Source organism: Nyctibius grandis, chromosome 3 (genome assembly GCF_013368605.1).
Source record: "Nyctibius grandis isolate bNycGra1 chromosome 3, bNycGra1.pri, whole genome shotgun sequence".
Classification (NCBI taxonomy): Eukaryota; Metazoa; Chordata; class Aves; order Nyctibiiformes; family Nyctibiidae; genus Nyctibius; species Nyctibius grandis.
The window spans coordinates 15,316,853-15,331,284 of NC_090660.1; the positions used below are offsets into that span (position 1 = coordinate 15,316,853).

The 14,432-nt window shown below is 38.2% G+C and overlaps 1 protein-coding gene across 1 annotated transcript in view; it reads right to left on the reverse strand.

Moving 5' to 3' along the window:
- CDYL (chromodomain Y like) overlaps nt 1-14,432 on the reverse strand; it is a 109,186-nt gene that overhangs the window by 4,737 nt on the left and 90,017 nt on the right. The window contains exons 3-5 of the mRNA XM_068396937.1: nt 7,172-7,428; nt 6,394-6,566; nt 2,764-2,974 (exon numbers count right to left, since the gene is read on the reverse strand). Coding sequence (XP_068253038.1) covers nt 2,764-2,974; nt 6,394-6,566; nt 7,172-7,428 — 641 coding nt within the window. The remainder of the gene's footprint in view (nt 1-2,763; nt 2,975-6,393; nt 6,567-7,171; nt 7,429-14,432) is intronic.

Here is a 14,432-nt window from a genome sequence, read left to right on the forward strand (position 1 = left end):
TTCTAAAACTCAGTAGCAACAGCTGAGTTGTCCTGAACATGAAAAACTACAGATGATGATGGTGCAGTTATCTTCCTTCTGCCAGCTGTAACACAGCATTACCAGAAAACCTCACATGAAATGAGCACTCCCATGAGTGTTCTCAGTTGACAGGTTTTGAAGGGAAATGTTTTGCTCTGGCATCTTCACTTCTGTTCTCTACCTAATGTATGCTGGAGATCCACTGCTAAACAAGTTTTAATCATATAATCATGCTTTGTATCTGCTGTGAAAATTAACACACTTGGTCATTACTTTCCAAGAAATATAATACAGCAACAGAAATGAAGATGATAAAAATATTTAATTAATCTAAGATTCTCATTAACACCCTTCATCTTCTACTCAGTCTGTCTTTCTCCTTCCACAGAGGAACTTCACTGGGACATCCTCTGGTCTCTCTGTTACAGCGAGAGCTTTGAGGCTCACAGGGACCTTTCATGCAAGCCCACAGGCGCTAGCTGCCATGGAGCATCTCTGCTCTCTTGCTCTATCATCAGGAGGCAGTTGGTCTCTGTAAGCCCCGAGACCCTGGCTGTGATGTGGACAACAGACACTATGGAAATGTGTGTCCCTCACGACTGACAGAAATGCATAAGAAATACTGCCAAGCGTGCTGGAGGCCAACAGGGAAAGCCAGCGTGTGAAGCTTGATCATACGGCTCCTGTGCTTTATATCCAGGACCAGAAAACCAGACCAAGAACTTCACAGCAGACACAAATAACATATCTCCCCAAACAGGATGTCGCCTTAAGCTCTATTATAGATTATTTTCAAAACTCAAAAGCCAAGTTTAAGAATCCTTCTAGGATTCTTGGTGTTCCCAATACAGTATCAGTTTTGAATCCTAAGGGCTGGGCTTAAAAAACATGGCTTAAAACCATGGTTTCACATGTTCTGTGACAAAAAAACCCTCCACAACAGACCTGCTCACCAGCCAAGACTGACCTGGTAGGGAAGATATTTCCAACACTCTTGCAATTGAAGATTTTTACATAACCGCTGATGATAAAAAGAATGCACTGAGCTTGACTTAACTCTTGTAAGAATGGGACTAATACCACTGAATTAATACATCTGTAGCAAGTTTTAGGATGCATACCAAGGCCTTAATTCCTTCTTTTGTACGATATTTTATTTTTTTTCCCCCCTGCATGTTTCTCATCTCACTCATACCATCTCTTCTTTCCTCCAACTTCTCTCTCCCTTTTATAGATAGAAAGCATGCTACTTTATCAAAGTTTTCAGTATGGATTCTGAATATATTTCATAAAATTTGCTGATTAAAGTCCAGCTTTCACCCATACAGCATTGATATTGCTATACTGCAGAGGGGCAAGGATAGTATCAAAACAGTGGACTTTTGGTTTTTTTTTTTCACTTTTGCACTGAATATTATGGAATTGTTATCACTGGAAGCTTTCAATGTAAATCTTTCTATTTCAAAATGAGAGCATTCACAAACACACATGGAAGAGTATACTAGGGAAGAGCTTCTTGTGTTTTTTTGTACAACTTCTAAAGAAACGAAAAGTAACAACCACAAGTCTCTGAAGGACAGGGATGGATGGAATGGATGGATGGATGGATGGCCAAATAAAAAGGGAAAGGAACAATCAGTAGTTTGAAACATGCTAAGATATTAAAGATAATCTTATAGCTGTTAATCTCTTTCGGTTACCTTTTCTGTTCTCTTCTAATAACTAAATCCAGACATCACACAATTATTCATTAGATCTGTTCAAATTGATGGTTTTAATATATTGAAATCTGTATTTTTAAATCAGTGAATACCTACAGGGAAAAACTGGCTTTTATAATAAACAGTAATTTAGGAAAACAGGTGTAGCTACAAGCGCTTGTTTCATACTGTTACTGTACAGCTTCAAATTGGAATGGGACATAGTCTAACAGATTTCAAAGAACACAGCATAAAAACAGTAAGCAACATGAAAATTATGTAGGTAAGATTTTTAAATAGCTTTTTGTTACATTTGATACTTTCATCTAATTGGAAAGCAAGAAAAGGGATACTAAGTAACATGTGGCTTATGTTTTCAGGAACAATGCAAAGCATTAACTTTTTTTTTTTCAATCCAGCAATAGTGTAAATCGAGTGCAAGACTGAAAAAAAAAATCCTTCATAAAGGTGATTTGGACTGAGTACTTCTTGCATAACACACTACTGTTAAACATCCGCAGAAATCTACAAAGCGAGGAAGTTCGACATGACTTCTTCAGAACGAGTGCATGAAAGCTGAATTACTTATTTTGCATCCTAGCATGAGACTGCTAATAGCTGGTGACACAGTGCTCTGCCACCTACCAACACTGAGTGGAGACCAGCCCGTTCTCCACTATGCTCTGATGCTGTGCTGAATGCAAGACACTGGTGGCTGGTCCTCACAAGGCATCAGCAGGGAAGGTGTGTCCTGGTATGCAGGACATAACCCTTCTGTGCCACCATCAGGGTTGAGGATGCCCATGACATAGGATTAGGTCCCGTGCCTGCTTTCTGTTCTGTGCATGCAGGTGAAGACTAGGTTGTAACAGCATGGAGCAGAGAAGCTATAGATACTGGTTTCTCATGAAAGGTTTTCATGAGAGAAAGAAAAAATAAAGAAAAGACAACATAGCAAAGGTAAAAAGTCTTGAAATCACTCTGGATAAATTATCACAACTGCACTGTGAAGCTGTGAGCCCCTACCCTACAAGCTACTTACAGAAGCCAGGCCCATTATCCGAGGGAATGTAAGGGATGAACATCCATCTGGACTTTGTCCAAAAGTAGTGTATGGTGTCTGAAACCAAGCCTTCTCGTTAGCCCAAACCACATCACACAGAGGCAATATAGATGCTCCAAGTCCAATGGCTGGGCCATTTACTGCTACAATGATAGGCTTCTTAAACTGAATAAAAGTATTCACAAAATTCCTGAAGAGAAACAGAAACATGCACTCACTACATATATAGAGAGAGTAAAATATACCAGCCCTTGAAAACTCAGTAATAATTCATCTCCACAGTAATATCACTTTCAAAACCAACCTGATAACCTTCCACAATGAGGTGGTTAGCTTGGTGGATGAGGGGACAGCAGCAGACATTGTCTACCTAGACTTCAGGGTGATGCTTTCAGCACTGTCTCCCACAAGACTCTCATAGTCAAGCTGTTGATGTATGAGCTGGATGAGCAGACAGTGAGGTAGATTGAAAAATGTCTGACTGGCTGGCCCAGAGGGTGGTGATCAGTGGCACGAAGTCTAGTTGGAAGCCAGTAATGAGTGTTGCACCCCAAGGGGTCAGTGCTGGATCCAGTACTGTTCAACAGTTTCATTCATGATCTGGATGATGGGGCAGAGTGTACCCTCAGCAAGTTTGCTGATGATACACTAGAGGGTCATGCTGCCATCCAGAGGGACCTCGACAGACTGAAAAATGGGCTGACAGGAACCTCATGAAGTTCAACAAGGGGAAGTGCAAAGTCCTGCACCTGGGGAAGAACCACCCCAGGCACCAATATACGCTGGGAGCCAAACAGCTGGAAAGCAGCTTGGCAAAAAAGGACCTAGGGGGTCCTGGCAGACACTAAGTTGAACTTGAGCCAGCAATGTGCCCTTGTGGCAAAAAAGGCTAATGGTATCCTGGCCTGCATTAGGAGGAGTGTTGCCAGCAAGCTGCAGCAGGTGATCCTTCCCCTCTGCTCAGCACTGGTGTCCAGTTACAGGCTTCCCAGTGAAAGAGAGGTGTGGAGCTACTGAAGATCATCTAGCAAAGGGCCACTAAGACGACTAAGGGATTGGAGCATCTCTCATGTGAGGAAAGGCTGAGAGAGCTGGGACTGTTCAGCCTGGAGAAGAGCAGGCTCCGGGTGATCTCATCAATGTATATAAATACCTGAAGGGAAGATGCAAAGAAGATGGAGCCAGGCTCTTTTCAGTAGTGCCCAGTGACAGGACCAGAGGCAGTGGGCACAAACTGAAACACAGGAGGTTCCTTCTGAACAGCAGGAAACACTTTCTTACTGTCAGCGTGACAGAACAGGTGGCCAGCAAGGTTGTGGACTCCCCATCCTCGGAGATACTTAAAAACTCTGCCTGGACATGGTCCCAGGCAACCTGTTCTAAGTGACCCTGCTTGGGCAGAGGCAGGTTGAACAAGATGACCTCCAAAGGTCCCTTCCAACCTGAGCCATTCTCTGATTCTGTGGAAGCCTAGCATTTCTCCCAGCCCAAAGCAGCACAGTAATTGGGCAGGTGTATATTAATGCCTCTCCTACAAGCACCAGCTGATATGACACTTGTGGTATATTTACATGCCTCATGGCCATCTCTTAGATGAGGCTGTAGTTGTACCTCACCTCTGGGCACCAAAGCCATGGCTATAGCCCTGCTTGGCCTTCACTGTGTTTATGTATGACATTGGTATAAGGTATCTATCTATATTTTTAAGTGACGGTATAAGGTACAGAGGTTGAAGTGAAGGTGGGCAAAGCATTAATGAGTTTCTTTAAAAATATTTCTGGACTTTTGGGAGACAGCTTTTCTTAATAAAGAAATCTGCCTTTTAAAATTACGAACAAGCCATAAATATGATATATCCGTTATGGATATATATCCAATGGATATGATATATCCATTATGATATATCACACACCTGTAAACATCCCCTCCTCATCTCCCTCTCTAGGATAGTCATAATGCTATAGGTGCTATGCTATTAAGTTACAAATGAATATTCTCAACACAAAATGACAATGCATTCCAGTACCCACAAAGCATGGATGCTTACATGCATCTCTGTTCTCAAACAGTAAATGCCTTCAAGAGTTTCTTAGGAAAAAGTAAGCATGTGTGTGTACACATGTGTTAGACCAAGTAGAGACTTATAAAACCCTGAAGTTGAGGTGCAGACTTTTCTCAGTTAATAGCTACCACATATAATGAAGAAGCTGTCCATACTTACTTCAAGTACATGACAAATTCTGATTAGAATACAGTGTACAACATACAGTTGTCAGCACTTGTAAAGCACTCCTTTGCTCTGACAGATGCTTTTTCATTTCAGTATTAGATGCTTAAATATGGCATATTAATAAAAATTTTTAAAAAGGGGGATTTAGTGGTAATTTTAAAGTTAGCTCTTTATCTGCATTACACGTTTTTGTATTTCTGCAAAACAGGACATTTTTATTATAGTGCATCCATCAGTAAAGGTTATCATGCTGCTTCTTAACTCATTCTAGTGAACTGAAATAGATGAATGCAAAAAAAATTATTACTGGAACCATCTTATGCAAGCTGTCCTACAAACATCCCATCCAGAGACTTAAGATAATTTTAATCATGTCTGAATATTGCAGAGAGGACCACCTCTAGCATATATATGAAAAATACCATTATTATATTTGAAGAGGGTGTTTGTAGGTGTTTTTAGTTACCTTTATCCGTTTTATTAACAATGAATAATAGGTGACCAACCAGGCTTCTGGGGGCGCCTGAATTAAACTAGTGACAGAAGTTCAGCGTTAGGAGCCTCTGTCCCCTGGCCGCATCTAAAGTCACTGCATGAGCAACGTTTACATGGAATGATTGAAAGCTTGCCTTTGAAAAAACTCACTATTATCATCTCTATGAGGCAACTGTGCCTCCAATGAAACAGGCTTTGCATGTTACAAGGGATTTTTTAGGGACATAAATATTGATAACGACGACAGAACATAGGTCCTCTGAAGGAATATAGATACTCTGGAAGCATACAAGAGCTAATCCAAGAGCCCAGGCCCTCAAAACCAGTGTTCAAATGACAAGCTACTTGTTAGCATTGTTAAAACACGTCTCTATAAGATCCATACTTTTTTCCATATATACTCTTCTAGCTTGTAGTAGCTCAGCTCATTTTATTTAAACGTTAGGTTTGGTACCTAGCGTTGGGATGATGTTCCTTAGTATTAATCTGCTCCTCTAAAATATCCATATCCATCATTTCACTGCTCTGAACATACTATATTAAGTTACTAATTCAATGTACATCTTGTATTTGTGTGTGTTAAATTTGTTTTCCTGAAACTCTGTGGCTGTTTAAGTCTTTTAAAATTGATTTCAACTGGAGGAATATTACCATACTACCAGTTTTCATAGTTAAATTTCAGTAGCAAAAATAGTGAAGCATGAAATGACAACCCAAATAGAAAGGTACAGGGAGTATGAAGAAGTGCTGCACACTGTATCACATAGCATGTGAATGTCTGAGATCCTGTTGAATTAGAGGCTTTTTAAATAAAAAAAGATAAAACAAGCCACACTACACAATGAAGAATACCCACTCAGATGACTGAAGATAATCTTACATACCTAATAGCTTCTGCCATCTTAGTGCTTTCCTTTTTTCTATCATCTGTTAAACGTCGTATAAAATAAATAAAATCAAGACCACAGCAGAAAATGCTACCAACTGCACTGAACAGCACAAGTTTACTGTCATCTGCAGCTGCTGTGTTCAGTGCACTTTGGACTTCCTTCATTACCTGAAAAATCAAAAATTCATTAGAATCTTTGTATTACATCATTGAAAACTAGCATACTGTTCTTCTCCCCTCCTCCCCCCCATGAGATCTTCGACATCTTTAATTTTTCCTTAGGATCCACTCAACCATCGTATTAGAAAAGTGAACTTTTTTCATTATCCCAAAATAAGTTAAAAAAAGAAGTATTAGAAGCTTTGCATTTTAAAAATGTAATTAGACTAAGATAATGAAATCATTAAGAAAAGACCTATTAGATGTTATCTGTAACTAAAGCACTCATTCAGCATTTCTCTAATTTGGACAGCAGATGGCATATGCAACCAGTTCAGAAAAAAAGAACCTTAATTCAGGCTAAAGCTTGTTTCAAGTTGCACTTCATAAATTGCCACATGTCTTATAATAGACAGTACACGTACACGTTCAGATAATGTAGTTAAAACTCGACCGAATTACACTTAAAGTCAGTTGCATGCATAACATCTTGCAAGCAACAACCTGCATCTTGTTTCATGTATGCTTGTACCTGAATAACAGACATAAATGAGGCAGAGACTTACAATTCCCTCAAGCACCCTTCCCCCACCCCAAATCAGAATTGTTCTGACCTCTGGATTTAGTGAATTATTTTCAGATGATTTTGTTGAGAGCAAAATGTGTGTGAATCCATCTTGTTTCCTGACAACAATGTCTCTGTACCGGTACGCGCTCTCCGTTTGTCTCACGCTGAAACGTAGCCTTTTATCAAAAGGTTGATCTCTCCTGTCATCAATAAACCTCCGTTTGCTGGCTGTCACTCCTGTTACAGATGTCTGTATGTTGGTTGTACCATTGGCTGCTAATGCTTCCATAAAGGTGGATGTACCTGGAAATAGTTTAAACAATAACATTCTATTAATTACATTTTAGTAGCTCAGCAGTTTCAAAATCCCTATTAGCATGAAAACACGCTAGTCATATTAAGAACACACCGTAAATATGAAACTCAGTCCCCTGGAAGTTACTGAAATATTACAGAAATAGACACTGTGCACAGAGCAAAATTAAAGTGACAAAGGCATCCAACAAATTAATTTTACAGTTGTGAGAAAATACATTTCAGACAAGCCAAGCAGACCAATCGTCGTATACTTATTTTTAGAAGCAAGAGAAAGGTTTATTTAATGTTCCTATTACCAATGCACTTCAGTAAGTTAACACCGTGCTTTCTCCCTTTCCAACATCTTTAAGTCGCCTAACAGCATCACGATTGCAAAGAGAAAGCAGAAGCCTTTTGTTTCAAACGCCACGAGAAGTTAATATACGGAAGAAAACGACACCCACAATAAGCCAAATAAAGAACTTGATTGACAAGATCATATAAAGCATAATAGTCTCTAAAGGAAAGTGGAAATGAAGAAATACAGACTATACTTTTGTGAGAGAGAAACAAGACCCATGCAGTGTTGGATATTTTAATGGATTCATAGACAATGAGATATTTCTCAAGTCTAAACAATTTTTGCTATTAGAATTGGCAAGTAGAGCATTATGGCTTTCTGGTCTTGTTCCCAGTCACTTAAATAGGCAGAATTTGAAGACATGAAAGTAAACAGGCCATTCCTCATGGCACAGAGGATCAAGGTTTTTGTGTATTCCACATTAGAAACATAATATCAAATAATTAGCATTCATAAGAGAAAATAAGAGAACATCTTGGATCTATAATCCATCTGTATGTTAAAGTCTCCATGTAAAATCTCCATAAAATTTGTCAGATTAAAGTAATGAAGTATGCTTTTGAGGGGAAGGAACAGTAGGGTTAAAAATGTTGGAAAAAAATGTGTTACAGGCCAAGATAGGAAAGTTTTGAAAGCCTTTTCCTGAAAACTGAGGTCTGAGACTTTGTTAAAATCTAGCGGAAACCCACAGCCCTTGTCTCACAGACAGGTACTTCAGGACATCATGCATATGAGTTCTGAAAAAGTACAAGATAAACCAAGTATAAATAAGTTGTTAATTAAATGCCATTGAAGGATCTTGCTTAACTCATCATTAGCTTTCTGAAGAAGCTGTATTTTTAAGTTCTAATAATATGCAATGCTATTTTTTTAGAACATTATACGTTTTTCTATTTGTATTTCGGAAACTGCCTTCAGATATAAATGAAGTCTTTATATCAAATATTTTAAAATAAAGAAATCTTTGCTTATAAATCTATTATGATTAATTAGGCAAGTCATCTGCCAAAGGAGCTATACAATAATAAAGTTGTATTTTACTTTTTAACATCTTTATTGTATAAGTGATTTAATCCTCTTACCATATCACTTTTTGTGAAGAAGTTAAAGACAACTCAAGACTTTTCAATTGTTTAAAGTGAAGAGTAAGAAACTGAATTCAGTTTGTGATCCGCCTCAGAGACAACAGAGGTGAACAAAATGAAATGGAAAGTTAATATTTTATATTGCCACGGAAGTTTCACATTTATTCCTAAATTTTTCATGGCTTATCAAATTCGTTTTTTTCATTTCAGCAGAATAAATAAAAATTTGATGCATACCAAATATGAAATTGATGAGGGATGCTTTTGATACTTTTCCCTTGTAAACCACACTACGTTGATTACATTGCTTTAAAAGAATTCCCTTCAAAGGGAATTTGCAGGAACACCACTGTCACCCTATATTTCATTAGGAAGACAAGATGAAATGGTATCACTGGCTGCAACAGTTTGGTTTTCCATAGGAAAGGTAAATTAAAACAACTGAAATCACCTCGAATTTCTAAACCCTGATATAAGATTTTACAGCTTTTGTCCTAGCGGTAGTGAAAAAAATGGAGAACCAGGAGAGCACAATAGACTAGACTAAGCCAAAAAAAAGTCAGTAAATTTATGTAAGAGCTTTGAGTAGATCTTTTCCCACGAGTCATACTTCCAAAGACATACTCAAATACCAGAAAATTACTTTTGAGATGTAAGAGTCAACAATTACGCACTTTGAGAGACAAAACTTTTGGCAAGACCCACCAAGATGTAAACACCGCATACCACTTTTCATGCTTATTGAATTGGCAAGAAACCTTCTCAGTTTTTATATAAACTCTGTCTGCACTTGTCAATAGTTGCAGTTTCAAACCACAAACAAGGGACAGCTGCAATTCAGTGGAAGAAGTCTCCTACATCCAATCTTGTAAACACGCTTTTAGGATACTTAGACTGGAATCAAAAACCTGTCGGCTTTAGAAACCGTACCTCTGGTTCAGCCAGCTGGTACGGATTAGGAAACAGCACCGACAGAATTAAAATGCGTTCATTAGTGTTTGTCATTATTGCTGTAAGTTTGTGACCTTCTACACCTTAAATCATAGGGGGCTCTTTCTTTTGACATTCGGTCCTCAAAAGTTAAGAGAACTCATAGATGTAAAGCAGTACTTCATGCTATATATAAAAAGGCAAAGGTTACATCACTGGACAGTCTTGGCCATGTGTTGCATCAAATGAGGATGAAAATAAGAGGAAAAAGTGCCAGAGAGAATTAACTGTACTGCCATAGATTTCCTTGCACGAAGTTTGCGTTGAGGTTACTTATTTTCAGGTTAGTTACAACTGTATTTTACAATTTTAAAATACAGATTTCATGACAAACCAAAAGCAGTTCTGCATTTTAAAACGTTAATGGCGATAGCATGTCAAAGACAAACAAACCACCACAGCCTTCTCCTTTCAAACTGAGCCTTCCAAAACCAGTAAGGGCCTTGAAAAAAAAAAAAAAAAAGACAATTTACCCTGGATAGTGTCAACTAATGCAGAACTATGTTTGTTTAAGAGGTGAAGAAACAGCTCTTACAGCGACAAAAAAACCCTTCCAACTGCAAACTGTTAATTAATGTAATGTGATCTTCTCAAAGGTGAAGACATACTACTACTACTGCACGAAGCTTCACCATACAGATGCAAAATGAAATTAAGAGGACTACTTGGTTTTGCAGCTGCTAATCAAAACCTGGTAACAGTCATCATTTTCATGCAGCTGCTCTTAAGAAGAAAAAGAAAAGCTAGAGGCAACAGATAAATATAGAAGTTGCAAAAGGGGCAGAACAGCAAAGGTATCATCATCCCCATTCCACTGGCAGAAGACAGAAAAAAGCCACCTCTCCACAATATGAGGAGGATAACCATTAAAATGCATGATGCCAGACATCTAGATAAACAGAGTTAAAACCAAAACAAGTAACACACAACTTCACAACAATCCAAAAGTTACAGTCCCAAACTCCTCTCTAAGCTATTCATGTCTCACTGTTACTGTATTCCAAATTCTGGAGAAGTTTGGTTTAGCTTATACAGCAAGCCTTGAGTACACACACTCCCCTCCCTGCAATAACACTGGGGACACTTCCAAACAGGTGCTCTAACGACAGCCAAGCCTCTTTTGCACACTTCTTTTCGAGTACACATGTACTAGTCGTGGCACTCAATTCAAAGGTTTGTCTGACAGAGTATGCTGTTTGTGAAAGGCTTAGGACACATGTCTAAGGAACAAGCATAAGAAGATGGGAGGTGTGAACGATGCTGTCCAAGTATTTTCCCCAGCTCCAGCCACCAGAAATTTAGCTATTCCTCAAATTCGCATGCCCAGAACCATAGGGTGCACCCAAACCATCTAATTAAATCCTTATCCCCCATGAGATTGTCCAATTTACTTTTGAAACCACTATGGTTTTGTCTTCCAAAGTATCTTCTTGCGGTAAGTTCTGGAACTTACATCTTTACTTTCTTCATCCCTTTCATCATATCCCTTCTCCAGTTTGATTAGTCCCAATCTTATTTACCTTTTCTTCTTCCAGAAACCAGCCCAAGCCTCTCGTTCTTCTCCATGCCTCTTCCTCTTCTACTACATCTTGGAACAGGGTCCAAAGTGGCACACAATATTCAAGATAGGGATTTATAATGTGGCATATTCAAGCCTTCTCTTTCGTCCTCTACTCCTTTTCCATAATAATTTCTAACAATTTTTTTTTTAAACTAGCACTGAGCAGGTGTTTGCAGAAAACTACCCAAAAGAAACCCAATGCCCTCTTCCTGAGCAGTAACACATAGTCAGGAACCAGTCATTGTCCAGGTTTTATGTTTTGCTATAGGCATAGTGTTGCATAGAAGTCTGTTTTGTTCTCTCCTCATTGCTTGTCATTCATCTGCGCTGAAAGTAATCTCATTTTAATCACAAAATCACTCAGTATTTTCAGATACATCTGCAGTGCTCACAAGGAGCTTCAGGGATCCTCATGCCTTTCCTGTACCTTCACGCACCAACCACGTCCTCTCCTACGCTAAAGTGACAAAATGGTTAATAAGAAGCATCCCACTTGAATAAGCAAATGAACAAACACCAGCAACAACAATTTCTTAAAGTGTTAACTGCAAAAATAACTCTGTAATTGTAACTGATTACAGCTCAAGTACCAGAGAAGGAAAAATATGATCTGCAAAACTGATTGGGGAAAAAAAAAAAAAATTTAAAAAAAAAAAAAAAATCAGTGCTAGAAGTTGTTTTTTTTTCTCACATCCTTTCTATACTTTCACTGCTTTAGTCCCCTGTATATATAATCCACAAGACTTCCCGTCAGTTGTCCAGCGCAGATTGCCTCATTTTCCCTTTTTGCCTATTAACATGTTCGTATGTACTAGCAAGATCTGTGAACAGTTAAGCTTTTCCAGTCTTAACTCTGTACTATATGAAATATTTCACACAAAGTGACACCAACCCCAGACAGTGATACTGCAATGCAAATATATAACAGTTTCCAGTAATTTTTCCCCCTCTGCTTCAGCAATTACACAGCAAATATTTCTTAGAATTGCAGTGTATTGGCACAGATTATAGAAATTCAAAGTGAGGGCTCTAAAAAACCTATGTATGTGCCCATTTTTTTGTCTGAGTATATGTATTTACAGCACTTACATTCTGGAATCAAACAAAAGTTCCAGCTTCCTTTGAAGTGTCACTATAAATATGTGTAAGAAGAAAAAAATAATCTGAATTTATTGTACATTTCACCTCAAATACTGTTTTGCTCTGTGTTTCTGAAAAGAGTGCTCAGAAGGTATAGATCATTTATGAAAGAAAAATACACTTTACTTACATCCTTCCAGAATATGATGTTACATTGATGCAGCACACAAAACACCAGTGCTGCTGATAATAACCTGCACATACCCCAGCATTAGAAGAGGCATCCCCAAAGACGCCTGGGAGGAGAAAGGGTTGGGGAAATGGTCATACTTTTTCAAATGATGGGCTGCCGATCACTGCGATAACCCTGCCGCTGGTGTTGAAACCTCCTCAAAACTCTTACTGCTGGGAGGGGGAATGTGTGCACTAACTTTACCTTTTCAAATAAAGTTAACCACTTCTTGATTCTGTTTCCAGGAAATAGTTACATAGGGAACCATTAGATGTCCTTCAGCCACCTTCTGGTGGTTTTGCAAATATGTCACCTTTCCATACACAAAGAATGTAGGTTTTAAGCAGAGACTAAGAGGCAAATGGTGTGATAGTGCTGTTGTGGCAAAACATCAGCAATAGGTAACTACAGCTCAGCAGTAAACAGTCCTGCAGTGGCTGGCAGGCTTGGTTGTCAATGTCTACCTTCAATTCCTAAAAAAAAGTCACTTTCTCATGCCCTTAATTCCTCTTTTCCTTATATTTTGTATAGGTGTTAATTTTAAATGCCACTTCAACACACTGCTCCTATAAAAATCTACGTTTCTTCCAGGACACAGTTGTTGTGGATAAAATTAACATGATAAGAGAAACACACATGTACCCTTGATAATATTTCTCTACTCGATTAAAAGCTTTTCAATCCTACACCAATTTTTATCTTGGCTGCCATGTCACATTTACAGTAATATGATCTATAGTACCCATTTTTTTCCTTCTGTAGATAGTTTTGTAAGTTTCTTTGATTACTTACAGCATCAATCAAATATATTTACACGTTTACAATGATACTGCTAGGAAGATGGCGGCATTACTGGTTGCATTGGACATATGTTATAGGCTATTTAATTATTTTTGCTTTGAATGTCTTCCCTTCTCAGAGCATAAGCATCCATGTAAAGATAAACTTGAAATGCCAACCAAAAATGCAACTAATCAGAACATAAAATTCTACCGCTGAAAGTGGGCAGTCGTTACAACAGAAAATGGCATTTCTCCACCCTCAAGTTAAATAGGTTGGACTATTTTAAGTCATATAAGCAGAAATAAAAGAAAGCTTACATACTTCAAAAAGATGGGAATAACAATATACTAGACATAACACTTGTTAAGACCATGCCCATAAAAACAAGGATAACATTAATAATATGTAATTTGGTGACAAAGCTCTTTAAAAGTCTGATTAAGTTTTACTACATTTGAAAAGGACCTCTGCATTTTTATGCATAAGGTATTAAGTAAACTTTCCACATACTGTCTTACAGCAGAAAAAAATGCCCCCCCTCCTAACAAGTGCAAAAGGCTTTCCAAATACCTCTCTATTCTTCTTATTTCACTGGAAACATATTAACGAACACTCCTCAGATGAGCAAATTCTTTTTCTCCTTTACCATAACATCAAGATAAAGTAGGCTTGCTCACTTCTCCCCTTCCACTTCAGTTTTAGACTCATTTTGGAGTGATTTTTCTTCCATTGAATCTATAATCAGGGTACTACTGACAAACGGAAAACAGTGCACATAATCATTCTCACCATTTTAGCTGTTATTCAAGGTGGCTGTTAAGAAAAAAAAAAAAGAAAAAATAAATTCCCAAGCCCCTCTGATAGTACTCCAGCCAAAAAATCCCAGCCATATTTCACAGCAGCATGCACCAAAGTATT